Genomic DNA, 26,466 nt, shown 5'->3' with positions numbered 1-26,466 from the left:
ATACTGAATCTGAATGGCTTTGAGTGTCAGCGACAAATGTTGTATCGATTCGTTTTTGTGGCGTATCCCTTTAAGACCTCTGCCGTGCCGCCCCCTCTACGCATCCAGCAAATGTGTTCAGACAAGCATCTTGTGTAGGAAGTCTTGACATCCTGTACAGGCAGCCGCAGCCCAGCAGGGGGCGCACAGACCATAACGGGTTAATGCTGGTCCCACCAGCGGCTATATAACTTGGATGGGTGGAGGTAGTAGTGAGGCTGGGTGGAGAATCGCCAACTGTCCGCCCTGCTCAGTCTATTTCCTGAACTCCAGCTCAGCCAGAGCCCATCAGCCTGCCAGGTATAGTGGAGAGAGAGCCTCTGTATTATAGGAGGGATAAGGATGTACTTGCACTGTTGTGGGGCTCTGGGGATGTATGGGGGGTGTCTGGAGTAAGGCAGAGGGGAGTCAGGAGATCTGGAGGGGTTCAGCCATCACACACCTGGGAGGGGCTGGAATGTATAAAGTCTATTGATAGAGCGTTAGGAGTGTCTGCAGACAGAGCATAAGGGTTCATTCACATGCTGTATTCCTGCACTTTCTGTTATAGCTGTGTTACAAAGTCTAGCGTTTGTTATTGTGTTTAGCACTTTAGGAAGTTTTGTATAGTAACTTCCTGTGGGCACAGTATCTCCTGTCTGTGCGGAAACTGCCCAGAGTCTTCCAGCTATAGCCATACACACTATCTAGCATGGTGCTGTGGGCAATGATTGCACTGTTACCATAGATTTCCATAGGGAAAGCTTTTTATGCCTAGCCAGGTCTGAGGTGAAAATAGGCCTGTGCAGCTGTAGTCAGGGCTGGATTATCCTCTTGTCTGTGTATCTCTCTGTAACCTGCCCTTCCTATATGGCTATTTCTTCCTCTTTGTATCACTCTCTTACCCAGAGATGATTAAGCTGGAATGGGGCCCTAAAGAAGGCAGTAGATTTGGGGCCCCCCTTTTTGGTAAGCTGAAGTGAAGGGAGGTCAAATAATGGGGGCAGGTGGCCCCCTTGATGCCCACAAGGCCCCAAGCACCTGCCTAGGTTGCCTGGTGGTTGAACCTGCTTTGCTCTTACCCTGTGTCGCTACCCAACTTGTAGCTGTCTTTCCTTGTCACCAACTCCCCTCCCACCTCCTATGGCTGTTGAGGCTTTACTCATCTGTGTACCCCATGTGGCTGTCTCTCCCTTCCTATGTCACTACCCACCTTGTGGCTGTTAGAAACCTCAGTTGGATCCACCCATGATCTGTTATGGCCATTTGCATGTGGGACCCTACACTTAAAGTGGATCTGAGAAACTTTTACTCCTTGCATAATTGTGTTCCTCACATATAGTTTATAGGGCATTTCTCCAGCCAATTTTTTTTTTTTTTTTTTTTTTTTAAATCCTAATTCCCTAAACTAAACAAGCCTTGCCCACAGCTCAAAGTGCCTTGGCACTCCATGTAGCAAGGGCTTATGGGAGCTCAGTCTGGGCAGGAGGAGGAGGTTACTAGCCAGAGATTTCAGAGGCAGAGGGGGAGGGAGCAGGAGAGGGGAGTGAGCTTAGGGCTGGAGATGCAGAGCAGCTTGCCTGTGTAATGTGACAAACAAAACATGGCTGCTGTCATTGTATCACAGGAATAAATAAACATGAAACTGTTGAAGCTGTTTGCAGCTAGATTTGCTGTGTAAACTATCTAAAGATGAGCTATAGATGAGTTACTTGTCATAGTTTTTCATCTCTGATCCGCTTTAAAGGGAAGGTTCACGGTTGCTCTGTAAAAAAAAATCCACTTATTTGGTGCTTCCTCTAGACCGTGGCAGGCAGGGCGTGCCCTCGGCACCACTCTGCAGGCTCCCGGTCTTCTCCGGTGGCGGACCTGGCCAGGTCTGCTTCCTGGTCGGGCTCTTCTGCGCTCCAACGTGCGCCTCACGCCATCACTCTGACGTCATCGGACATCCTACGGGATCCCTGCAGTCTGTCTTCTTCCAGCGTTTTCCATCTTTGCTTCACTTTCTGTGACAAGAAGAAAGTTCAAACAGTAGACTTTGCTTTCTCACAATGACGTGCTTCCAACCTGCTGGCGATCAAGTTAAATCTTCCACCTGGGCAGATCGACAATTGATTTTGGTTGGAAATCGATCGGTTAACATTTGCATTAACCTCCCCGGCGTTCTATTAAGATCGCCAGGGCGTTTGTTTTTTTTTTTTTTTTTTTTTAATAAAAAAAATCATTTCATGCAGCCAACTGAAAGTTGGCTGCATGAAAGCCCACTAGAGGGCGCTCCTGCCGCATATTTCTGATTGCCTCCGGCGATCAGAAGTAACAAGAAGGGCCGCGATGAGCGGCCCTCGTTTTGCTTTAGCGAAGTGACGTCATGGACGTCAGCCGCCTCCAATCCAGCCCTTAGCGCTGGCCGGAACTGATTGGTCCGGCTGCGCAGGGCTCGGGCGGCTGGGGGGACCCTCTTTTGCCGCTGCTCGCTGCGGATCGCCGCAGAACGGCGGCGATCAGGTAGCACACGCGGCTGGCAAAGTGCCGGCTGCGTGTGCTCCCTTTTTTTTTTTTTTTTTTTTTTTTTTTTTTTTTTTTTTTTTTTTTTTTAGGGAAAATCGGCCCAGCAGGGCCTGAGCGGCACCCTCCGGCGGTAATGGGACAAGCTGAGCTCGTCCATATCGCTCAGGAGGTTAAAGATTTCACCGCTGATTCGATCAGTGAACGAATCTGCTGTATTTCGACAGGAATTTGTTGTCATATATGGGGTACCTTTTTTATTTTGCACAGGGGCCCACTGTTGTCTGCCACTTCTAGGTCTGCATATCAGGAACACACCTGTGTGAAGAAGTCCCTTAGTGCAATGATAAAGGGCCAATTCTCACTAGAAGCGCTTTTCTGAGCATTTTGCAATTGATTAGCACTTTTTAAAATCTCTCCCATTCACTCATTAAAATTGATAAATCGCAGTGATTTTTGCAATCGCATGCGCAAAAATTGCAGTGATTTTTGTTGTTTTTTTTTTTTGTCTGTCTACCTGAATTCTTTTCTCTACAGCAGGGGTTCTCAACCCTGTGTTGAAGTATCTGCAAACAGTCCATACTTTTGCAGAAAACTACAAACCTTCAGGCCCCGTTCACACTGCACGCGTTTCCAGCCGCGTTTTGGAAACGCGTGCAGGTGGCCGACACGCACGACATCAGACATTGCATAGAGTGCAATGTCTGATGTTCACACTGCGTGCGTTCCGGACCTGTGCGGTCCGGGAACGCATGCTGCATGCATTTTTTGTAAAAACGCATGGCTGTCCAATTCACTTTTCAGTGATGGGATCAGCCACGCAACGCACACAAACGCGGATGGCGTGCGTTCGTACGCGTTGCGGTCCGCACGCATGGCCATCCGCGTTTGTGATGTGAACGGGGCCTCACAGGTGAGGTCATTAGTGTTTTAGCAGAGCTCATTAACTAACTACGTGGATTTCCACAAAACCTGCACTGTTTGGGGTACTTGAGGACTGGAACCTGGATTAGTGGGGGGAGGAACAAGAATGTGGCATGGGACTATTAAAGTGGACCTGGACTCTTGCACATGGCAGAAGGAAAACAGAGAAATGTATCCTGTACTTATGAGTTTAGCCTGTCTAGTTCCCCCTTATCTGTGACTAATCGCCTCTGTAATTAGATCTCAGCTGTGTGCTCAGGAATCTCCTCTGCCACTACAGAGCTGCCAATTTGTAAACACAGGATGTTAACCCTAAAGGTCCGTACACACGCCGGACTTTAGGCAACGACGGGTCCGTCGTTGCCTCCCGCTGGGTGGGCGTGCCAGCGACAGTCCGGCGTGTGTACGCTCTGTCGTCAGACTGATACGGCTCAGAAACAGCCGCATCAGTCTGACGACAGAGCGTACACACGCCGGACTGTCGCTGGCACGCCCACCCAGCGGGAGGCAACGACGGACCCGTCGTTGCCTAAAGTCCGGCGTGTGTACGGACCTTTAGTCTGCTTCCATGAGAGCAGGAAGTGGACACACTGCAGGATCTGTATCAGCTGTAACAAAAGTTTTTCTTTAAAGGATATGTTTGCAGATGCTTATCTGTTGCATGTTTGTACATCTTTGTGTGCAGCATCTTGCACAGATTATCTGATGGGGAGTTTAGCTCCATAGAATAGACTGTGTAGGTGTGGCTCTCATACTACATGGAAGGGGGTAAGATTTGGTCTGATCTTTCATTTTCCAAAGACTTTTATCTCAAGTGTACATAGCATATAGCATGGTACACACTTTGACCAATCACTGACCAATTTTAACACCACAATGGGCTCTATTTGCAAAGCATTCTCATTCAGCAATGCAGAAACCAGTTGATTTTACTGATCACCTTCCCACGTTCCGATTCACTAAACCATCACCGCACAGCAAATAAACATTACCGACTAGTGAGGTATATTACCAACTTGTGCGGGAATTGCCTCAAATGTCAAATTGTAATTTACAAAGATTTTCACATTATGTTTACCGGCCAAAAGTGTTCTTCAATTTTCTCCAGCTGACAGCAGCTAACTGGCTCTCCCCATGCTGTCTCTCTGCGGTAGGTTTGACAGGCAGCCAATAGGGAGAGCCAGGCAGCCAATAGGGAGAGCCAGGCAGCCAATAGGGAGAGCCAGGCAGCCAATAGGGAGAGCCAGGCAGCCAATAGGGAGAGCCAGGCAGCCAATAGGGAGAGCCACACAACCCTGCTTCTCACGCTGATTTGAAAGGAAGTGTAATCAGGTGGGACTCTCCTATAGCAAAGCAGTGGAGGGAATTTTCAAAAAGCATCCCTTTAGATGTGCTTATTTGAATTGTAGCATACAGAAGAGCTCCCCCTGGTGGCTGTAGCACATCTAAAGGGATAACAAGGTTGCACTGATAAGAAAATCTCCTGAGTCCTACAGTTCCCCTGCCTGCTGACCTGCTGCATGCTGGTAAGTCACTTACCGAGCAGGGATTAGTGAAATAAGGCATGGTAATTACTGACCTTCTGCCTCATGAGGGTAGGTTAGGTTCACAGTGGTCCTCGGTTGCATAACGCACGCAGGAGTGTGCAGTGGAGCCTGGACATAGACTTTAACGCAAACCCTGCATGCAGCGAGTTAGTAATGCTGTCCGTTACTGTGAACAGCCCCATAGAATTGTATGGGCAGTGAGTTGACCCACAGAATTATTCTGCAATGCAACTGACCACTGTAAACGGGGGCCTCAATATCTGTTGACCTTCATACTACATGAAGGTGGAAAAATTGGTTAGTGATTGGCAAATCATTATTAAAAGTGTGGTGTACCAGGTTTTAGGGTGTGTACACACATCCAATTTTGTGACCTCCATGTAGTATGAGCTTACCTACACAATAGTATTCAAAATCTGTTGGCCTCCCTACTACAAGGAAGTGGTAAAAATTGGCCAATCGGAATTGGATTTGTATGCACCTTTACTAGGGTCCACTCAATATAAGATGTTGTCCTAGATTGGATATTATCAGGTTAGTGGCAGATTCTGAGGTACTGCACTCTTAGCTTTAGAAACCAGGGCTGTGGAGTCGGTCCAAAAATCCACCGACTCCTCAGTTTAGGATTCCACCGACTCCGACTCCTCGACTCCGACTCCTCTAATTTGCATATTACAATTTTGTTGATTAAAAGTATGTAACATGAAATTCGTCTCTTAACTGCCAACGCTTAGGAATTTTACAAGACAACTGAAGTGAGAAGGATATGTAGACTACTATATTTATTCCCTTTAGACTAAAACTAGTCCTTGGTAAGAGTACTTGTAAAAGGTACAAACCGGAACAAAGAACATCTATCAGGCCCTAGGCAGTGTAAGTGTGGGTACATGTAAGAATGATGTGCAGGTACTCTGCAGGGGAATGAGGAGATTCTTCCTCTATTACGCATTCTTCATGCACAATCTGAACAAGGTTTATGGCTGACAGACAACACCTCTGTGTTCAATGTGCACAGCATTCTCAGTGGATTCCCTGCAGCTCTGTGGGGAGCGCATATGTAGAGTATAGTACTACTGTGTAACAAAGTAAACCTGAGACAGATGAAATTAAAGTTTTATACATACCTGGGGCTTCCTCCAGCCGCCTTCAGGATAATCAGTCCCTCGTTGTCCTCCTCCACCACCTGGATCTTCTGCTATGAGTCCAGGTACTTGAGCCAGTCGGACGTAGTGCGCATGCACACACTCCGCCGCCAGGAGCATACTACACCTGTGCAGCACTATTGCGCAGGTGCAGAATGTTCCTGGCTGTGGGAGCGGCATGCGGCCGGACAGCGCTGACTGGCTGAATTACCAGGACTCATAGCAGAAGATCCGGGTGGTGGAGGACAGCGAGGGACTGATTAGCCTGAAGGGGGCTGGAGGAAGCCCCAGGTATGTATAAAACTTTACTTTTCATCCGTCTCAGTTACCCTTTAATTTGTAGTCACCAAACCAAATTTTAACATATCAAATTATTTGATTTCATCAGCAAAGGGAGTGCATACATTTGCATAAATCAGCATCAGTGCAGAATTATTTCCATCTCATTGACCATCTCTATTAGTGACACAGCTACACATCAGGCTTTATTCTTACAGCATAGATGTTGTTTAGTGTATATATAAGAGATTCCTGTGTACACATCATATGTACAGTCACAATCAGATGTGTATATCTGACCTTAAAAATACGGGGACTGCTTTATTGAAGCAGCACAAGTAACTAATTTTGATTGGTTTATTTCATTTTTGTGGACTGAGCACAGCTATTACTTTATATATACTGTATATATACATTATTTTTAATGACTATTATCTGAGAAATAGAACATTTTATCATATTTTCTATTTTAATTAGTTACAAATTCATTAGGAGTCGGAGTCGGTGCATTTTTTCCCGACTCCGACTCCAGGCACCCAAAATTGCCCGACTCCGACTCCACAGCCCTGTTAGAAACATTATAAAAATCCATACCTGGGGCTACCTCCAGCCCCTTTTGGCCTGACCATTCCCTCAACGTCGTCCTCAGTTTCCTAGATCTTCAATAAGGGCTCCCAGTAACTTCTGCCAGTCTCTGCATGCGCAGTGTGGCCGCTCACACTGCCAGGAGACTGCCAGTATGCTCATGGGGGTGGCCAGGCTGTGCATGTGCAGTAAGCCTCGACTCCTCCTGAAGTTACCAGGAGGACCAAGGAGGCGGATGACGGCGTAGAGGGAGTGATAATCACGAGTCCAGCTCGGAGCAGTAACCCTGAGCTGTACTCGTGGTAGCTGCCGGAGGTCTATGCAGAGTAATGTGCATAGAGGGTGTTTTTACTCACCTCCCAGAGGCTCTTGTATTCTAAAAGCATGCAAAAAAATTGCAACGCTTTTAGACCCTAAAATCCAGAAAGAATCCTACCGCCAAGGGGGTTAAACCAGTTAATTTGGGTGCCATCATCACTTTGGTAAAATGGATGCAGCATAGACTGATAACTGCAGCTATGGCGGTGCCCTGTGGATAGTTTGGGTGGTGTTGGTAATTTGGGAGTATAATTTTTAGCAGTGAAGGCACCCCTACTGGTGGATAATGCGGTGGTTGAGTGTTGAAGGGATCCAAGCGGCTTGGATGACCCACCTGACAGGAGGCCTCAAACTGCCTGAGGGCGTCAACTGAGGGCGCTGGGATTGTTTCTCTTGTCGGCTGATTCTGAGGTCTAACACTGGCTGAATGATGGTGAGTGGGGGTCCCTGTCACTAAATGGGAGGGGGGGCCACCTCACTACCTAACCTGGGGTTCACCTGTCACTGCCTAAACTGGGGAGGCACCTGTGTTGGAGGAGCTCACAATCTACTCCTACTATAGTCCTAGTCTAATGTCCCACCATTGCTAAGTTCATGTAAATTTGGCTCCACCCACATCCTGGTGCATGGCAATTGTTTGGTGCACGTACTTTTACCCCCATGCGCTATGCTCGCCACACAACTTCCTCCCTACCCCATTTTCTCAGCATGGCATGCTGTGCCCATCCGCATGGCTTGCCAATTTTTTCCTGACTTCAGCAAATGTGAGTAGAAGCTGCTGCACAAAGCTGTTGTGAACCAGTTAATGGTCAACGTACACACAGAGCAGGTTTATAGGGCCCCATAGTGGGAGAACTCGGCCAACATGTCCGTCAACTTGTATAGTGTTCTGCAAAGTGCATTCTAGTTCCATTCAGCAGGTGTACATAATTTATTGGACCTTAGCCCACCCTTTTCCCACCCACCAAGTATGCTCTGCAGTGCCTTCAGGTGGTTTTCCAGCCTTGGAAGGCACTCTGCTGGTTGCCACCATAGTGCGACCAACTCTTTTGGGTTGCTACAATTTGGGATATGATGGGTGGGGTTTCAAACAGGGTTGCTCGTAAACTACACCAGTGCGAATCTACGCATTGTAGTCCACAACTACGTATCGTAGTTCATAGACTAAGTTTAAAAACATTGTGTACGTATTTCCGCGTAGTCGTAGTACCGCTATTCAAAGCTTCGCCTGCTATGCGTAGTTGACGTATGTATTGCGAAGTCAACTGTGTGCGGTAACTACATCTATATGGATTATTATGCATGCGCAGAAATAGTATTGCCCTTCTATACGTATACAATTCCACTTTGGAAGGTGGAATGTACACATATATTCACCCATGCGCCTATTTAGCGGATTATTGCAGAAATTTTTCCGCATAAGGACATAAGTGTCCGCATACACTACACTTTGCACTATGCAAAGCTTCTGTATTGTAACACGTAGTCTACGAAATGGCAACGTAGCGAAGCTTTTGACTTCGAAACCGTAGTTTGCAAAGTGTAATTGCGTAGAACTACGCGTAGTTCTAGCATAGTGAAGTTGGCTGACTACGACATCCCTGGTTTCAAAACTTTTTTTTTTTTTTTTTTTTTAAAGAGGTCTCCATATGTGTTTACCACAACTCTTCTGTCCATATCCCGTCCTTCCCTTGTGTCCCAATGCAGCCTATACACCACATCACAATCATGTGGGTCCTTATGCTAAGCAATGAAGTTTTCCTTGCCAGAATATATGCCAATATAGAACCACGGTCAGCTGGTGCCAGTTATCCCACAGGTACACCACTCCTGCTCACAAGTACTTGAGAACAGAAAGGACATGGCACACAAAGGATCAACAAGCTGTACTGGAGCAATTAGGAGCTCACACAGGTTTTGGCCTTTGCCCTACCTCAGATGTGACCCTTGTGCTGCCGCACTGCCTTTCCTCAATATTGTCTGTAATGCCCATTGCTGCTTGCTTTCTTCTCAGGCTGTTGCTTTCACCTTGCTTATCTGATTCCTGTTCTATCTTCCTCCTGCCTGGCCAGTCTCTCCTATAATGTCCATACTTCTCTACTCACATTGCCCTGCAATGGCCTCTTGCCTCCATTATGGCGATTTTGTTCCTCGTGACAGTCTCGTGCTCTTCAAATAATTATGCCTGTTATCCATCTGCTGGGGGTTGCTGGATGACATCTGCTCGCTGGTCTCGTCATTAATGACTGAATTTAGTTATCTGTGCTAAATAGCATTTTGTGTGGGTGGTGTTACTCCTCCCTGTGGGCTCCACAATGTTTGAACTGAACTTTCTCCAGGTCCAAAAGGTTAATGTTTAACCAGGACAACCAGCTGACCATGCCTGTGTACCTTAGCAGTCTTTCTGTGGGATCTCAGTGACTGTATGACCAGGTGGTCTCTGAGGAACCCCACTGAGTGTATCCGTGTGTTGGTAGACCTGTGTGTAGGGCTGATAGGAAGGTCTTTACATCGTCTGGGCAGCTTGCTCTCTGTGAAGCATGGCAAGGGTTACTTTCACTAAAAGGGACAGTCTGACTGTTGGTAAAGCATTGATCAGTATAAATATGAGCAATGTTACTGTTTCTACTTTCTCGTGTCCGCTCTACTTCATCATCTCTCCTACTCTGACCCTTAGTGACCAGCAGACGTCTGTCAGAAAACATGGCACAACTTACCCAGGAGCTGGGCCAGGCATTCTTCCAGAAGCAGCAGCTGAGTGCCTTTATGGCAGACACCTATCTGGAGCACTGGTGCCTGCTGGACATCGACTCTGAGCCCACCACCGCCAGGAACACTAGCATCATCTGCACCATTGGTAAGTAGACCATTTTTTGCTCAGGCTGTTTGTAGGCCAGTGCAGAAGGTGGCAGTGCAAGCTGTTTGCCTAAGTGCAGTTATTGTGTTAGTGGGTAAATCCAGCGCCAGGACCAAGTGGAGACATTTTAGGGGACACCAGGACAGTGAAAAAACGTTATAAGAGTATTCATAGCTCGGGTAGTAAAAGTAGTAGTTGAAAATTTGGTTGGTTTGTTCTGTAACATGGTGCAGCTTGTAGATTTAGGTGTCCCCTTTTTTTATGGATGGCCTAATCTGGCCTCCCAGTATTTATCTTCAAGGACATCTGAAGTGAGGGATATGGGGGTTACCTTTATTTTTAAACCCTGCAGATTGCCTGGCTGTCCTGCTGATCCTTTGCCTCTAATGCTGGGAACACACTATGTTTTTCCTGTTCGATTCTCAGCTCAATCGTGTGGGGGTTTTTTTTTCTGCTCAATTCTCTTCTCTTCCGCTTGTTATCCTTTTCCATTCACTTCTATGAGGAATCAAGCAGTAAAACGATCAAGAGGAACATGACGGAATTTATCAAACGCATCTAATGAAAAACGTAATGTATACCCAGCATAATGCTTCTAGCCATACTCTGAACAAGCATGCAGCAGATCAGGTGTTTCTGACTAAAGGTGGGTACACACGTCAGATAAAATTATTTGGAAAGTGAAAGATTACAGACCAATTTTACCCCCTTCTATGTAGTATGAGAGCCATACTTAGTCTATTCTCTGGAGCTGAACTCCCCATCAGATAAAAATATTTGCAAGATGCTGTACACACGCAACAGATCAGTATCTGCAAAAGATCCATTCCTGCAAAATGCATTCATAGTCTATATCTGCAGATCCCATTCACACCTTGTTTAATGAACATACATCTGCAGATCAGACAATTATCTGAAGATCCAACCGGATAGATCTGATCTACAGATAATTGTCAAACAAGGTGTGTATGCGATCTGCAGATAGACTATGAATGCATTTTGCAGAAATTGATCTTTTGCAGATACTGATCTTTTGTGTCTGTACAGCATCTTTGTGTGCAGCATCTTGCAAAGACTTTTATGTGATGGAGAGTTCAGCTCCATAGAATACACTGTGTAGAGTATAGCTCTCATACTACATGGTAAGGGTTAAAATTGGTCTGTAATCTTTCATTTTCCAAATACTTCATACACACTTGAGATAAAAGTCTTTGGAAAAGGCAAGATCACAGACCAATTTTACCCCATTCCCTGTAGTATGAGAGCCATACCTACAGTCTATTCTATGGAGCTGCACTCCCCATCAGATTAAATCTTTGCAAGATGCTGCACACAAAGATGCTGTACAGACTCAAAAGATCATTATCTGCAAAAGATCTGTTCCTGCAAAAGATTCATTCCTGCAAAATGCATGCATAGTCTATGAGATCTGCAGATCATCATACACACCTTGCTTAACAGACTTTATCTGCAGATCTGGCAATCATCAGCAGATCTGAATATCCATCCTGGTGGATCTGATCTGCAGATTGTCAAACAAGGTGTATATGATGATCTGCAGATCTCATAGACTATGAATGCATTTTGCAGGAATGGATCTTTTGCAGATAATAATCTTTTGAGTGTTTACGAGCATCTTGCAAAGATTTTATCTGATGGGGAGTGCAGCTCCATAGAATAGACTGTAGGTATGGCTCTCATACTACATGGAATGGGGTAAAATTGGTCTGTGATCTTGCCTTTTCCAAAGACTTTTCTCAAATGTGTATGAAGCATTAGGTTTGACTAGATTAGCTGCATGCTTATTTCAGGTGTGGTTCACACTCCTGATGCCAAATGGATCAGCAGGGCTGCCAGGCAACTGGTATTGTTTAAAAGGAAATATGGTGGCCTCTATCACTCTCACTTTAGGCTCCATAAAGGGGCACTATGGCGGAAAAATGTAAAATGAACCATAAATTTTCTCCTATAATGCTGTCACTTACAGTAGGTAGTAATCTGACAGAAGCGACAGGTTTTGGACTAGTCCATCTCTTCATAGGGGATTCTCAGGGATTTATAGATTTTTTTTTTTTTTTTTTTTTTTTTTTTTTTTTTTAAATCACTTAGTGAATGGCAGTTTGTCTGTCCAATTGCCATAAACTGTGTAGGGAGCAGGGAGGCTGGCCAGCATCGTTGTTTAAATCCTTTTTAGGGAATATCTTTATAAAGAATAAAAGCCTTGCTGAGAATGCCCTATGAAGAGATGGACTAGTCCAAAACCTGTCACTTCTGTCAGATTTCTACTACCTACTGTAAGTGACAGCAACATAGGAGAAAAGTAATTTCTGTCTCCTTTTTACTCTGGGAAAAATGTGCTTCATTTGCACATATATTTAAAAAAATTTACAATTTTTCATCATAGTGCACTTTTAATGTTCATCCCTGTCCTGTTATGGCTCCGGTACTGCTTCCAGTTGTCCTTTATGATCCCATCTCCCAACTATGCAGTCATCATATTACAATGTAAATCCTGCCTTCCAGTTTTTTGACAGGTTCTGCCTCCAAATTACCACATCTTGTTTTCAGCCCAGGCCCTGCCTTCTAGTGATTCTGTTTTCTTGACGTGTATGCTGCATCCCCCAGTCATGTCTATTTTTCTGCTTGTTACTTTAGGCCCCGGCTCCCGCTCAGTGGCAATGCTGACTGAAATGATTAAGGCCGGTATGAACGTCGCTCGGTTAAACTTTTCACATGGGACCCATGAGGTGAGCTGGCACAACATTAGTGGTCGAGTTAGTGCAGTGGCATCACTACTGATTGGCTTCCTTCTTCCAGTATCATGCAGGTTCCATTAAGAATGTTCGGGAGGCCACCGAGACCTTTTCTAAAAACCCCATGTTCTACCGACCAATCGCTATCGCCCTGGATACAAAGGGACCTGAAATTCGTACTGGGATCATCAAAACGGTGAGGGAGCTTAATGGTTTTGTTTTGTGTTCTCTGTAGTGGAATATTTGCAACCTTTAAAAGAGAACCTTAACTGAGAGGGATATGGATGTTTCCTTTTTTAAACCATACCAGTTGCTTGTCAGTCCTGCTGATCTTTGGCTGCAGTAGTGGCTGAATCGCACACCTGAAACAAGCATGCAGCTAATCCAGTCTGACTTCAGTCAGAGCACCTGATCTGCATGCTTGTCCAGAAAAAAGGAAAAATCCATATCCTTCTCTTCTCAGTTTAGGTTACCTTTAAAGCCAGCTATACACCTACAGATGGGTCATCTCGTCAACTTGATTTCCTACAAAAAAGTTCTAGGTTCACACTACAGTCCAAAAGTCTGCTTCATGGTAATGGACATATCAACAGGGTGCAAACAAGTCATCCAATAGTAAAACTTCCATGTAGTATGATGGCTTGCCTACACAATCTGTTCATTGTATTCAAAACCTGTAGGCCCTCATGCTACATGGAAGTGGGATACATTGGACGTGTACAATCAGTTCAGACATGTCAGCATGCCCATTCTGCCTGGTGTCAAAGTGGAGGGGAAGAAATTCCTGAAAGGTCTTACTCAACCACGCACATTAGTTATAATAATATGGTAGCACATCATGCTGGGTACACACAATTTAATTTCCCATTCAACTGACGGGATCTGATTTCCTAATGTCCAATCTGCTCCTAATCGACAACAGGATCGATTAGGAGCAGTTTGGATACAGAAATGAATCAGGACAGCCGACATTAGTAATGAAGGGGAAAGTGAAGCATTCACACAGCAGGGCTGTGCTTGTACATTTCCCTGCGGCTGCTCCATGCTCTGTACACACGCGGCTGCTCCATGCTCTGTACACACGCGGCTGCTCCATGCTCTGTACACACGCGGCTGCTCCATGCTCTGTACACACGCGGCTGCTCCATGCTCTGTACACACGCGGCTGCTCCATGCTAAGGCAGCTGTAGCAGGGAAAGAAATGGGGCAGTGCTGTGAGCTGCAGGATACCTGCAGATATTCTGGTGTCTCAACTTGCGCCTGTCCCCAGACACTGCACAGGTCTGGGGGGGGGGGGGGGGGATTCTGGGCAGCTATAATCTCCCCCCCCCTCCGGGCACTCGGTTTCCTCCCACATCCCAAAAACAGGTAAGTTAATTGGCTTCTCCCTAAATTGGCCCTAGACTGATGCATGCACTACACATGCATAGACATGACTATGGGAGGGACTAGATTGTGAGCCCCTCTGAGGGACAGTTAGTGACAAGACACTATACTCTGTACAGCGCTGCATAATATGCCAGCACTAATATTTATATCTATCTAAGCCAATCCCCATTAGGGCCAGATAACTGAGACTCTACTGTATTAAGCCTTTGGCCTAGCTATTTTGGACAATTCTGCTGCTTCAGAGGCCACAAACATTAAAGGGAACCTAAACTGAGGGGATATGGATTTTTCCTTTTAAAATACCAGTTGCCTGACTCTCCTGCTGATCATTTTGTCTCTAATACTTTTAGCCACAGCCCCTGAACAAGCATGCAGATCAGGTTCTCTGACTGAAGTCAGATTGGATTAGCTGCATGCTTGTTTTAGGTGTGTGTGATTCAGCCACTACTGCAGCCAAAAAGATCAGCAGGACTGCCAGGCTACTGGTATTGTTTAAAAGGAAACCTCCATATCCCTCTCAGTTTAGGTTCCCTTTAAGTGTCAGAGTGCACTACCAGTTTGTCTGCACACACAATCGCATAACAAATACGCATATAAAATAGTTTGCAAAAAGATCGCAGATATTCTGTTCAATTCAAGAATGGCTTTTTCTGACTAACAATTCAAAATTCTGACCAATGTACCACACACCTATTTTCTCCAATCTTAAATAAATTGAAAGCTCAGAAAAAAATGACACTGTACATCAAGTAATTGACCATCCATCACACACATACAATTCTTGATAAAGTTGATCTGCAATTTCCAACATGCCAAAAAAACAGACTCTGCTCCAAAGAGAAGCTCTCGGGTTTTGTTTGTGTGGTTGGGGTCTTTTTTGGGAAGGGGGAGGGACAACCGATCAATCGTAATTATCAAATTGGTGGAAAATTTGATCCTTTACTTGTATGGTGTGGCCACCACCTCTAGAGCTTGAGCCCACTAACAGTTCTGTCGCTGTTCAGTTACAAATGTCACAAATGCTGAGAAGCAGACACAACTGCATTAGTGGGCTCAGGCCCTAACTGTGGCCTATAAAGCAGCGGAAATGCCAGCGAGCTGTCAGGCTGAAACCCAATTAAGCCTGATATGGCTGGATGTATGTGCTGTAGTGTTTGTGGTTTGGTGCCCTGCCTCTTCTCTCTGCTTTGGATTTATGGTCTGCTGAAGTGGAGTAAGCACATTACTGCAGGCTACTAGTGTTACCTGCCAGTGTATTTAGTGCCAATCTCTACCCTTGGATTGTATCCTCTTATTGTATCATTGCTTGCGTCTCGGCAGGGGGAGAACGCAGAGGTGGAGTTGGTTAAAGGTTCCATCATCAAGGTCACCACAGATGAGGCTTTCCAGGATAAATGTGACGAGAAGACACTCTGGGTGGACTACAAGAACATTGCTAAGGTGGTGAAGGTTGGCGGTCGGATATTTGTGGACGATGGGCTCATTTCACTGCTAGTCAAAGAAATCGGTAAGTAATGAAGTGGAGAGCAAAGGATGAGGGATGGGAGGGCCTTAAAGGGATCTTGGCAGCACTTTCAGATATTTGAAACCATGAGCTGCTATGTTTGAGAAGTTAACTCACTCGCGCACAAACTTTCACTGCAATTATCCAGGGTCAGTGTGAAGCTCATAAAGTGACTTATCTGTCTGTAGCAGTGTTTCTCCCCCCCCCCCCCCCCCATTTTCTGCAGGGGGGGAACAAGTAGAATACTGCCTGTAATTAACCCCTAAAGAGACTCTTAAACTTTACAAAGTGCCCCTAGGGAGTACTTGCCTCTGGATCCTAACAAGGCTTTCCCCATCCTCCTCCCTCCCATGGTGGTCTCGCTGTGCCCCTCGTAAGCCACAACCGCCCCCCCCCCCCCCTACGCAGTAGAACAGACCCGACTGGGATCAGCTATTTGGCCTAGTGCACACGAGCGGTTCTGCTGCGGTTTGCGATCCGCTTGCGGGTGCTGATCCGCTAGGGTAATGTATTTCAATGGGCTGGTGCACACCAGAGCAGGAGGCGTTTTGCAGAAACGCATACTCCCGGGCTGCTGCAGATTTTGGATTGCGGATGCGTTTCTGCCTCAATCCTAAGTATAGGAAAAACGCAAACCGCTCTGAAACGGCACTTCAGAGTGGTTTGCCAGGCGTTTTTGTTACAGTAGCTGTTCAGTAACAGCTTTACTGTAATACATGAAATCTACTACACCAAAAAACGCTTCACAAAACCGCAAAATGCTAGGTGAAATGCTGCAGAAAATAGAAAGCGTTTCAAAATCTGCTAGCGGGTTTTGGTGTGCACCAAGCCTTACCGCCTGATTCCGAGCCACTACTGCGCTGGAGCCTGGCAATATATTTACATGGCCGCTGTTCAGAGCGAGACCACAGTAGGATGGAACATGACGGGAGAAGCCTCAATGTGATCAAAGTTCAAAGTAACCTTCCCCCCCCCCCCCCCCCCGAACACTTTTTAAAGTTAAGCTGAGTACACACGTACGATAACGATCGTTCAAAAACGAACGATAACGACAATCGGAACGATAATCGTGCGTTCAAAAAGTGTGAACGATCGTTTTTGTGAACGATAACGATCGTTATCGTTCAATCGGACCGATCCAACCCGGCGGATTTTTTCGAAAGATAATCGTTCAATCGTTGCAGTGTGTACAAAGATCGTCCGATAACGCATGTTCTTATTGCCTGTCATAACGTCACTTCCGTTTGCGCACGCATTTTTTTATCGTTCGTCGTTCAGTACTTTATACTTATATCGTTCACGTGTGTACACAATCGTTCATTACGAACGATCTTTTCAGTCTAATTTGAATATCGTGTAAACGTCACGAATCGTTCGTAACGAACGATCTTTATCGGACGTGTATACGAACCTTTAGATTCTCTTCAAATGTAAAGGGAGTTGGGTTTTTTTATATTTGCATGCATTTTTAATGTGCTATTGAGCTGTCCTGGGGTGGTTAATGGTGCTTGGTTCCTCTCCAAAACCTGGCTCCCTGTTCTACTGACAGTACACTGATCATGTATCAACTATGGTGGGGTTACAATTTGGAATGTTATGGGAGATGGTGACAGACCTCAGAAATCTAACCCCATCTCAGGTGTCACATGATCAGGTGACTTATCTAATCAGATCACAGCTGTGACCCGATGACCATTCTCTCTTGTTAGGTGCAGATTACTGCCTGGCAGAAGTGGAAAATGGAGGAAACTTGTGCAGCAGAAAAGGTGTAAACCTTCCTGGGGCTGAGGTGGACCTGCCTGCCCTGTCGGACAGGGATCGGCTGGACCTGCAGTTTGGCATTGAGCAGGGGGTAGACATGATTTTTGCCTCGTTCATCCGCAAGGCGCAGGACGTACACTCCATCCGCCAGGTACTGGGCGAAAAGGGGAAGAACATTCGTATCATCAGCAAGATCGAGAATCACGAGGGTGTAAAAAGGTAACCGGTCTACTACTTGTGCTGCTAGTTCACACATTAGTTGGTGTTATAATTGTTTATAAGAGCTTGTTTCCACAAGTGGGAATCGACACAGAATTTGTTTTAGGATTGGTTACCTTCTTGGAGCAAAGCATGTGAATTTGCATGCAAATTTAAATGTGGCTTAACATGCAATTTCATTTCTTCCATCCTAAATTTCATGCAAATTGCATGCTTCTAGTGTAAACTTACCCTAAAAGATCAAGGGGACCCAGTCAAGTTCACAAACCAACATTGTCTGGCAGTATTCATGTTCCTAGTGCCAGGAAATCCCTGTGCATTCACAGAATCTCAATGGTCTGACAGAGAATCTTCCAGGAATGTAATGTTTGCTACCTTCACCTCCCTAGCAGTATGACTGCTTTCAGACTTGGGGTCTAAAAGTGCAATTTTTTTTTTTTGGGGGGGGGGGGGGGGAAGAGAATCATACTGCTAGATCTGCGGCAGACCTGCATACAGCATACCTCCCCTATATCCAGCACTGCAATTCTCCCTCTGCCCACCAGGTGGTGATCTATGCCTATAGCAGTCCGTTGAATCTCACTAGACTCTAGTGCAGCCTTTCTCAATCTTTCTACTCTGGAGGAACCCTGCAAATAACTTTTGGATCTCAAGGAGCCCCTGCAAACTTTTTTTTTTTGGTCTCGAGGAGCCCCTGCATTTATTTTGCATGAGGCATGGCCTTTAAAAGTATGTGTGGCTGTTAATTTCACTACCCCTTATTACACTGCCACTCATTATACAATCTCCTGATGCCCCAATGTAGAGCTTCTTGTTACAGTACTACATTATAGTGTGCTTAATTATACTTTCCCCACGATGGGGGAAAAATGCCAAGGAACCCCTGCAGAGTACTCAAGGAACCCTGGTTGAGAAAGCCTACTCTAGTGACTAGAGGAACAAAGCTGTGAGCACCAGAAGAATGGCTGCCAGGGTCTAACTCTCCTTCCCTGGGATCCAAAGGCTCTGCCTATACCTACCGGCGGTTACCTAGAGTCCGGCTCGGGGTTACAGCTCTGAGCTGCGGATATCTGTCCTGAGTCTAGATTTATCCTTAGTGGGAAACCCAAATCAGTGACCCCTGCCGAGGTGCTTTAAGTGTGTACTACTATGTAGATCAGTCTCTGGCATTCATGCTTTGTCTCGTTATCAGGTTTGATGAGATTCTAGAGGCCAGCGATGGGATCATGGTGGCTCGTGGAGATCTTGGCATTGAGATCCCAGCAGAGAAGGTGTTCCTAGCCCAGAAGATGATGATTGGACGGTGTAACCGTGCTGGGAAGCCAGTCATCTGTGCCACACAGGTAAAACTCCCCAGAATACAAATTTATTGTGTAACTGGAGACTCTCTGGCCAAGTTGGTTGATCTCCTTCCTCCATCTAAGCAATAAAAAGGACACCCTGTTTGCCTGTAGACTAATCTGTGTCCCTTCTAGATGTTGGAGAGCATGATCACCAAGCCTCGCCCCACCCGTGCAGAGAGCAGCGATGTGGCTAATGCTGTCCTGGATGGAGCAGATTGCATCATGTTGTCCGGAGAGACCGCCAAGGGCTTGTACCCAGTGGAAGCTGTCCATATGCAGCACGCGGTGAGATGGGGTGGGATCTGGACAAGCCGGCAGCTGTTTAATTCTATTGAATAGTAGTGGCTTTTGTTAGACTGGTAGAAAAATCTTTATTTAGGAGTGGGTGATGGGTGAATGCAGATAAGTGGCAAGGTGAAAACTGATATAATCATGGTTTAAGGGTAATTCTAGTGCACCAGTATTTGTGGGGGGGACCCTGGAGGGAAACCACTTACAGTGCTGTTCAACTGGAGGCCTAGCTTGTTTCGTCAACCCCCCCCCCCCCCCCCTCCCTCTATCCTGGCAAGCCCTCCATCCAGTGGACAAATGCATTCAGTGTAAACCAACCCTTTCAATACCTCTGACGCAATCTACCTTGTATACTTGCGTATAAGCCTAACTTTTCAGCACCATAAAATACCACTCGGCTTATATGCAAGTCAGTGGAGCAGGTTTTGTTCTTGGTAGAGGAGCGTAAGGATGTTGCGCTTGCCAGTTGGCTGGCTGTGCCCCACATCCCCTGCAACATGGTGTGCAGAGTGCGCTGCTCAAGACTGTGTCCCCTGGCTTGCGGCGCCTGCAAACATGTCAGGGGCGCAATGATATCGGCTTCTTCTGTTGCAATCACTGACACAATCTAGTGGCATCTTGGGGCACAGATTGCTATGGGGAGAGTGATGACTGTACTGGGGCACATCTAAGACCTGTTACATGTTTGTAAAAGGTTTCTGAGACTCTGTGGCTGAGAGTCAGATATTACATTGTGGGTATTCAGGATGTGAGTCAGATATTACATACTGTAGTGGGAGTGTAGCATCAATGACCAGCTATTCAGTCTCTGTGCACAGGAGCTGCTGGGGCTGGTCTGGAAGGTCAGTTGGTGAATCTTTTCAGTTGAATCACTGTGGAAGATTGAATTCGGCCTGATGAATTGGAGTAGATTGAGCCTATTGTGTATATGATGTGCAACTGTCACCACAGCAGCAGGTTCATATCTCCAGCCTGACTGATTCCAGTACAAAGTCCAGAGACTGAATCTCAGCAGCAGATTTTGAGTTTGTCTGACATTCATTTATTTTTCTCGCTCCCGCCTGCCCACTCAATTTACCTGCCCTGTCATCCATGAACAGGATAAGACTACCCTTTTTGTGTTGACCAATTTAGGAGTTTGATTTCATCCTCAAAGCTGCTGGCAAAGGGCTTGGATCAATATGGACTCCGGGGGGGGGGGTTCTTGTAACGGAATAACTGACATGATTTGGACACTTTCATGCAGTTTTTCTTTCTGGTACACTGTCTAGTATTTCAGTGATGTCAGTCACGTGAGCTAAAGTAATCACATGACTTTGATAGCACAGGTGTCCTTGCTTTATGACAAAATGTTTGACCTAAATTCCCAGCCGGAAGTGACTGCTGTGGAGAGGGCATCTGGTATGTGGAGATTCTGTTCCACCTTGCCTGGCATGGGCTGGCAGAGCAGGTGGGGACGGTGCTCTATCTAACCTCTTGCAACAGAAAGGCAGAGAAACAGAACTGTGTAATCGTACACGAGATTTGTTCCACCTTCTGAAGTGAATTTTGGATTGGATGGAAGTCTTGGCATAAACTTTCTTTGCTCACTATTTAATCTGATGACCAGTTTTCTATTTTTGTAGATTGCACGAGAAGCTGAAGCTGCCATTTACAACCAGCAGCTTTTTGAGGAACTGCGCAGAGTGACGCCCCTGACAACAGATCTGACAGAGGTGACCGCCATCGGTGCTGTGGAGGCCTCTTTTAAATGTTGCGCTGGAGCCATCATTGTCCTCACCACTTCTGGCAGGTGAGCTACAAAAAGCCACGCCCTCTAAATGGCCTCATCTCCACTGTTGTGGGTCCTAGATTCATTTTAGCAGGGTTAATAGTCCTTCAATGGTTGCTAGGATGGTTAGCACTTCTCATAGCTGAGATGAACACTGTCCATAAATTCAGTTTACCTCTAACTGTAAGTGATCAGATGGTTCTTTGACCTGAACAAAAATCGATCGAAATTCAGATCAGGATATGTTGGAAATCGCTCTAGCAGGTAAATCTGCCAGAAAACTGTATGGTTTACCTAGCATTAGATAGTAGACACACAGCTCAACCTAGATTTTCATGCAGCTATGCAAGCAATGGCATGACATTTTGGTTGGAAGAACTTATTAACCACTTTACCTCCCTTGCTACGCTTATCTACTCCCCACAAAACTGTACTTGAAGCTCAGGGGAGTAGATAGGCGTACTTGTGGTAAACAGTGTGCTGTATGCCCAATAAGCTATCGGATTATGTATATAGGGTATCATTTTAACCGTGACAAGTGAGAGAATAGATTTTGTGGTGTTTGACAACTGAGGGCTAAGTCATGTGTTTTTTTTTTTTTTTTGTTTTTTTTTTCCGGAAAACTGAATAGCAATAAAACTGTTATTTTCATGTACTCTATACCCCTAAATAAATACTTGTAAAAAAAAAAGTGACAGCATCAAAAAGAGAATACATAGTTACCCTAGGGACTTAGCTTTTAAAATATGTATGCCATGAGAGTGTATTACTGTTAATCATGAAGATAAGGGCTTTTAATTACTGATAGAGTACAATGAGAAAACAAAAAACACAAACCAGAAACTAATATATTATCGCCATACATTGTACTAGGAACATTATTTAAATGTTGAGATAACCAGGACAAATTAGCAAATACAATGTGTGGGTTTTACCTATGGTAACATTGTTTATTTGAAAACTATAGTGCATGGAAATGGAGAAATAGTGTAATTTTTTTTCTCATTTTTCCCTTTAAAATGCACAGATAATAGCATAATTACTAAAAGCAAATATCACCCTCACAAAGCATAATTTGTGGCAAAAAAAAGATATAGATCATTTACATCTGATGAGTAGCAAAGTTATTGGTGAATGAATGGGAGGAGCGCTGAAATGTGAAAATTGCTCTGGTTTTTAAAGGGACTCCGAGCAGTGCAGAAACTATGGAACGATGCACATCATTTTAAAGCTCTTTCTCCTCTTTCCAATGATATATAAACCGCCACCCTACGCCTTTTAGTTTTCACTATTTTCGCGATTGAAATTGCCGCGATTTCGATCGCGAAAATAGAGAAAACTAAAAGGCGTAGGGCAACGATTTAGGTGTCGTCTGAAAGAGGAGAAAGAGCTTTAAAATGATATCCATCTTTCCATAGTTATATTGTATTACACAGGGCGACTTTTTGTCAAAGTCAGCAGCTGCATTCAGCAGAATGGAGCTGCTGACACTGGGGAAAGTGTCGTCCTGTGTAATACAATATAACTATGGCTTGATGGATATCATTTTAAAGCTCTTTCTCCTCTTTCTGACGACACCTAAATCGTTGCCCTATGCCTTTTAGTTTTCTCTATTTTCGCGATCGAAATCGCGGCCGCGGCAATTTCAATCGCGAAAATAGCGAAAACTAAAAGACGTAGGGTGGTGGTTTTATATATCATTGGAAAGAGGAGAAAGAGCTTTAAAATGATATGCATCTTTCCATAGTTTCTGCACTGCTCGGAGTCCCTTTAAGCAAAAAACCCTGTGGTGCTGAAGTGGTTAAATGCATTTGCTAAAGATCTTCTGACTAAAGTTATGCTAGTTGCTTGAAAATCCAGGCTGAGTCCTGGGTCTACTTCTCTTGGCAACTGATCCCACCCAGGGCCACAAAGGCAATGGTCATGGGCTGGGCAAAGGCGAGAGGCTCCAGCCTCAGGGCGTAGTATAGAAGGGGCGCACAAATCACTTAGCTATCATTCCCCTATTGTGTTTGAAGCAGAGAGAAATAAGAAAAGGTAATGCATGGCAGTGCCTTCAAGCCAGATAACAAGAGATTAAGGTATTTGGGGGCCCTGGGGTGCCTCTTAGTCTAATAGCAATCAGTGTGACAGCTGGGGTGGGAGGGATGGAGGGTTGCACTTTGGTGTCTCAGCCTTGGGTGCTGGAGGACCTTGTCCCAACTCTGGTCATGGGCCTGTTCATAGGGGGCTTTTTGCAGGTCTTCATGAGGTCAGCAAAGTAAATGCAGAGTAGCGATCAGAACATACTGGAGCTGTAATTAGCCTGTCTGAGCAGCATGCTGGCATCTCCATGGCTTCCAGTATAGCAACACCTGTGTGACCCACTGGCATGTGGCAATGCCTACATGCAGCTCAATGTGGAGGCCCCAGCATGCTGATCAGCAAATGCTCTGCCTCGGGCCCTATTTGGACCGAAGCCCAGTACACATAGGCAATGTTTTGATTGCCCAATTTTACCACTTCCATGTATTTAGGACTTGTCTTCACAATCTGTTTATGGTCTACAAATAGAAATCAGTAAAGATGTGATTACTGACATCTGAGTCGAAAGTATAACTAAAACGTAGCATTTATTCCAATATGATCAGGTATGTAAATCTCAAAACACAACTTTCATGATCATGTAAGTAGATACAGTAAGCAGCCTAACACATTACACAGCTACTTCAGAGGCATAAAACTGCAAGTAGATGTGTATGGAGACAAAATCTTAGTATCTCCTGTATAAACCAAGAAATGTTGTAGAAAACAACCAATGCATACAAAGTCAGGAAGCCAAATGCCTCATATCTGTTTGCACTGGCAATGATTCATAATGACCAGGTATGCACAACACTATTATATGCTTCTGGATTGTGTATATATTTCTTGGTTTATAGATATTTCCATGAACCTCTACTTGCAATACCATGCCTCTGAAGTAGCTGTGTAGCTACGAAATGTTAGGCTGCATACTTGCATGATAACCATATTTGTATAGCGATTTTTCTCCCTGGGGACTCAAAGCGCTGATCATGGAAATTGTGTTATTGATTACATACCTGATTCCTGTATAGGAATAAAGTTGCATTCTATATATACTTGACACTCTCACTGGCCTATAAACGCTTAACTTTTTGTTTGGTCTCTATGATATAAATCTGTACATGGTATTCAAAATCTGTTGGCCCTCATGCTACATGGAGGTGGCAAAAATTTTGGTAATTGATTTGCCGTTCAGGTGTGTGTAATCTAGCTCTAATCATGCCACTCTGGCCCACTAGTTGGACCCTGTCATTGGCTGAGTTCACCTGCAGGGGGCATTCACCCACCATAGTTTCATTCTGTTTTCTCTCCTTCAGGTCTGCCCAGCTCATTTCACGCTATCGCCCTCGTGCTCCCATCATCGCAGTGACTCGGAATGACCAGGTGGCTCGCCAGGCGCATCTGAACCGTGGGGTGTTTCCTGTTTTGTACCGCGAGCAGCAGCTGGAGACCTGGGCGGATGACGTGGACCGCAGGGTGCAGTTTGCTATTGAAATAGGTGAGACTGGCATAGGTTGATGTAGTATGAGAGCTCACCTAAACATTCTGGCCAAGTAGTTAAAATCTTAACATCTGTACTGGCATTTAAGCATGGTACACATGTTCAATTATGATTGGCCAATGTTACCACTCCCACATAGTATGAAAACTTGCCTACAAAATCTGTTAGCACTCACACATGGAGGTGGTAAAATTGGCCAATCCTTGGTCAACCAAAAACAAATGTTTATACCAAGCTTATGGCTATGGTGGATGGAACCAAGAGGTGTGGTCCAGATGAGATGATAGAAGTCTGTCTGAACAGAATCAGAAGGTAGAGCAGCACTGAGCAAACTACAGCATGTGCTGGTAATCTGGATAGGCAGATGGATGTCTTTGTCCACTTCCCTCAATGCAGAGTCGCGGGAGATGAAAGTGCGTTAAAACTTACCTGGTCACCAATTCCATGTGGTCACGTGCCAGTGGCTGGCACATCCTGATGGCGTGATGCTGGAATCGGCGATCTGGTAAGATTATTTTTTTCACCCCCAACTGTTATGGCCTACTTGCAACTCTGCAGGGAGAGAGAAGGGAAAGTACTTTAGGCATGTGGTCTGCAGCCTGGGCCACCATCCCTCCCCTTAGTAACACTTCACACTAAATTCAGGACTTTCCTTGCCTGGGCTGAGTACTGTCTGAGCAGCCCTGGTGGTGGGAGCAGTCAGACATGAACAGAGCAGGAAACCATGGAGACTTTCATGTGTGCTTACACCATAGACTATTGCATGAGGTGGTACTGCAAGTCTTGTACTCTTTAGATTATTTTTGAGATTCTGGCCAAAGATTAATGTGCATGCTGCCCTGTTAAGCCATCTGCCATGGTGGATCAATAAAAGTGACATGTGCGCTCTGCACGCCTGAAGTGTAATTGTGTCTGCACAGCGCTCGCCCCTTGCATTGTCGTCCAAATGTTTTGTGGAACAGTTAAAGGCCACATCGAAGTAAACCTGAGGTGAGATGTGGAGGCTGCCATACTAATTTCCTTTAAACCATACCAGTGGCCTGGCAGTCCTGTTCCATTTGGCTGCAAGACCAGAAACAAGTGTGCAGCTAATCTTGTCAGATCTAACCATGTCAAATACCTGATCTGCTGTATGCTTTTTCAGGGTTTATGGCTAAAAGTATGAGGCAGACTATGAGCAGGACTGCCAGGCAACTGGTATGGCTTACAATGAAATAAACATGGCAGCATCCATAAAGCTCCCCTTGGGTTCACTTTTAATAGAAAGTGATAACTGCACCTATATCTCACATACCATCTTTTCTGCATCGTAACTTTTCTATTTTCTCTTTCTAGGAAAGGTCAGAGGATTTCTGAACAAGGAAGATGTCGTCATTATTGTGACTGGCTGGAGACCAGGAGCTGGATTCACCAACATCATGCAAGTGGTCAAAGTCTCCTAAAGTCATTTCCTGTTGTGTTGCCTGGCAGAGCTGGCACTCCACATGTGTGCAGGGTGACCCTGCATTAAACATTTTTGCACAGCTTCGTCTGGTGTCTCTTGTCTGTGTCCGTGCCTCCCTCTTCCCTCCCTGCTCAGCGCCTCCCCTCCTGCTCAGCGCCTCCCTCCTCCCCTCCTGCTCAGCCAACGGCAGCAGTTGATTACTGTGAGCTTTAGTGAAAGTACTTATCAGATTATTGGCCAATAAGCCT

General features: G+C 45.4%; 1 protein-coding gene across 2 annotated transcripts; it reads left to right on the top strand.

Moving 5' to 3' along the window:
- Positions 1 to 243: 243 nt before the first annotated feature.
- Positions 244 to 26,297, top strand: LOC137543631 (pyruvate kinase PKM-like). Of its 2 annotated transcripts, none has more exons than XM_068264751.1 (11): positions 244 to 339; positions 9,996 to 10,175; positions 12,831 to 12,922; positions 12,993 to 13,124; positions 15,638 to 15,824; positions 17,531 to 17,801; positions 18,994 to 19,144; positions 19,277 to 19,429; positions 21,061 to 21,227; positions 24,590 to 24,771; positions 26,110 to 26,297. In XM_068264751.1, exons 2-11 carry the CDS (start codon positions 10,022 to 10,024, stop codon positions 26,214 to 26,216), a joined length of 1,596 nt encoding a protein of 531 aa, XP_068120852.1. In that variant the 5' UTR covers positions 244 to 339; positions 9,996 to 10,021; the 3' UTR covers positions 26,217 to 26,297. The 2 variants fall into 2 exon arrangements, with proteins under 2 accessions (XP_068120852.1, XP_068120851.1); XM_068264750.1 differs by lacking the exon at positions 244 to 339 and adding an exon at positions 9,726 to 9,901.
- Positions 26,298 to 26,466: the final 169 nt, after the last annotated feature.

Source organism: Hyperolius riggenbachi, unplaced genomic scaffold (genome assembly GCF_040937935.1).
Source record: "Hyperolius riggenbachi isolate aHypRig1 unplaced genomic scaffold, aHypRig1.pri scaffold_134, whole genome shotgun sequence".
Classification (NCBI taxonomy): Eukaryota; Metazoa; Chordata; class Amphibia; order Anura; family Hyperoliidae; genus Hyperolius; species Hyperolius riggenbachi.
The sequence above is the reverse complement of the archived record's forward strand: the minus strand, read 5'-3'. Positions and strand labels throughout refer to the sequence as shown.

What these genes read in the sequence shown, in the direction of transcription:
- LOC137543631 (XM_068264750.1), top strand. Translation starts at nt 9,859, where the DNA reads ATGGCAAGGGTTACTTTCACTAAAAGGGACAGTCTGACTGTTG. An exon ending in GTACTGGGATCATCAAAACG is followed by an intron (nt 13,125 to 15,637) that starts GTGAGGGAGCTT and finishes GCGTCTCGGCAG; the next exon opens with GGGGAGAACGCAGAGGTGGA. An exon ending in CTGTCCATATGCAGCACGCG is followed by an intron (nt 19,430 to 21,060) that starts GTGAGATGGGGT and finishes CTATTTTTGTAG; the next exon opens with ATTGCACGAGAAGCTGAAGC.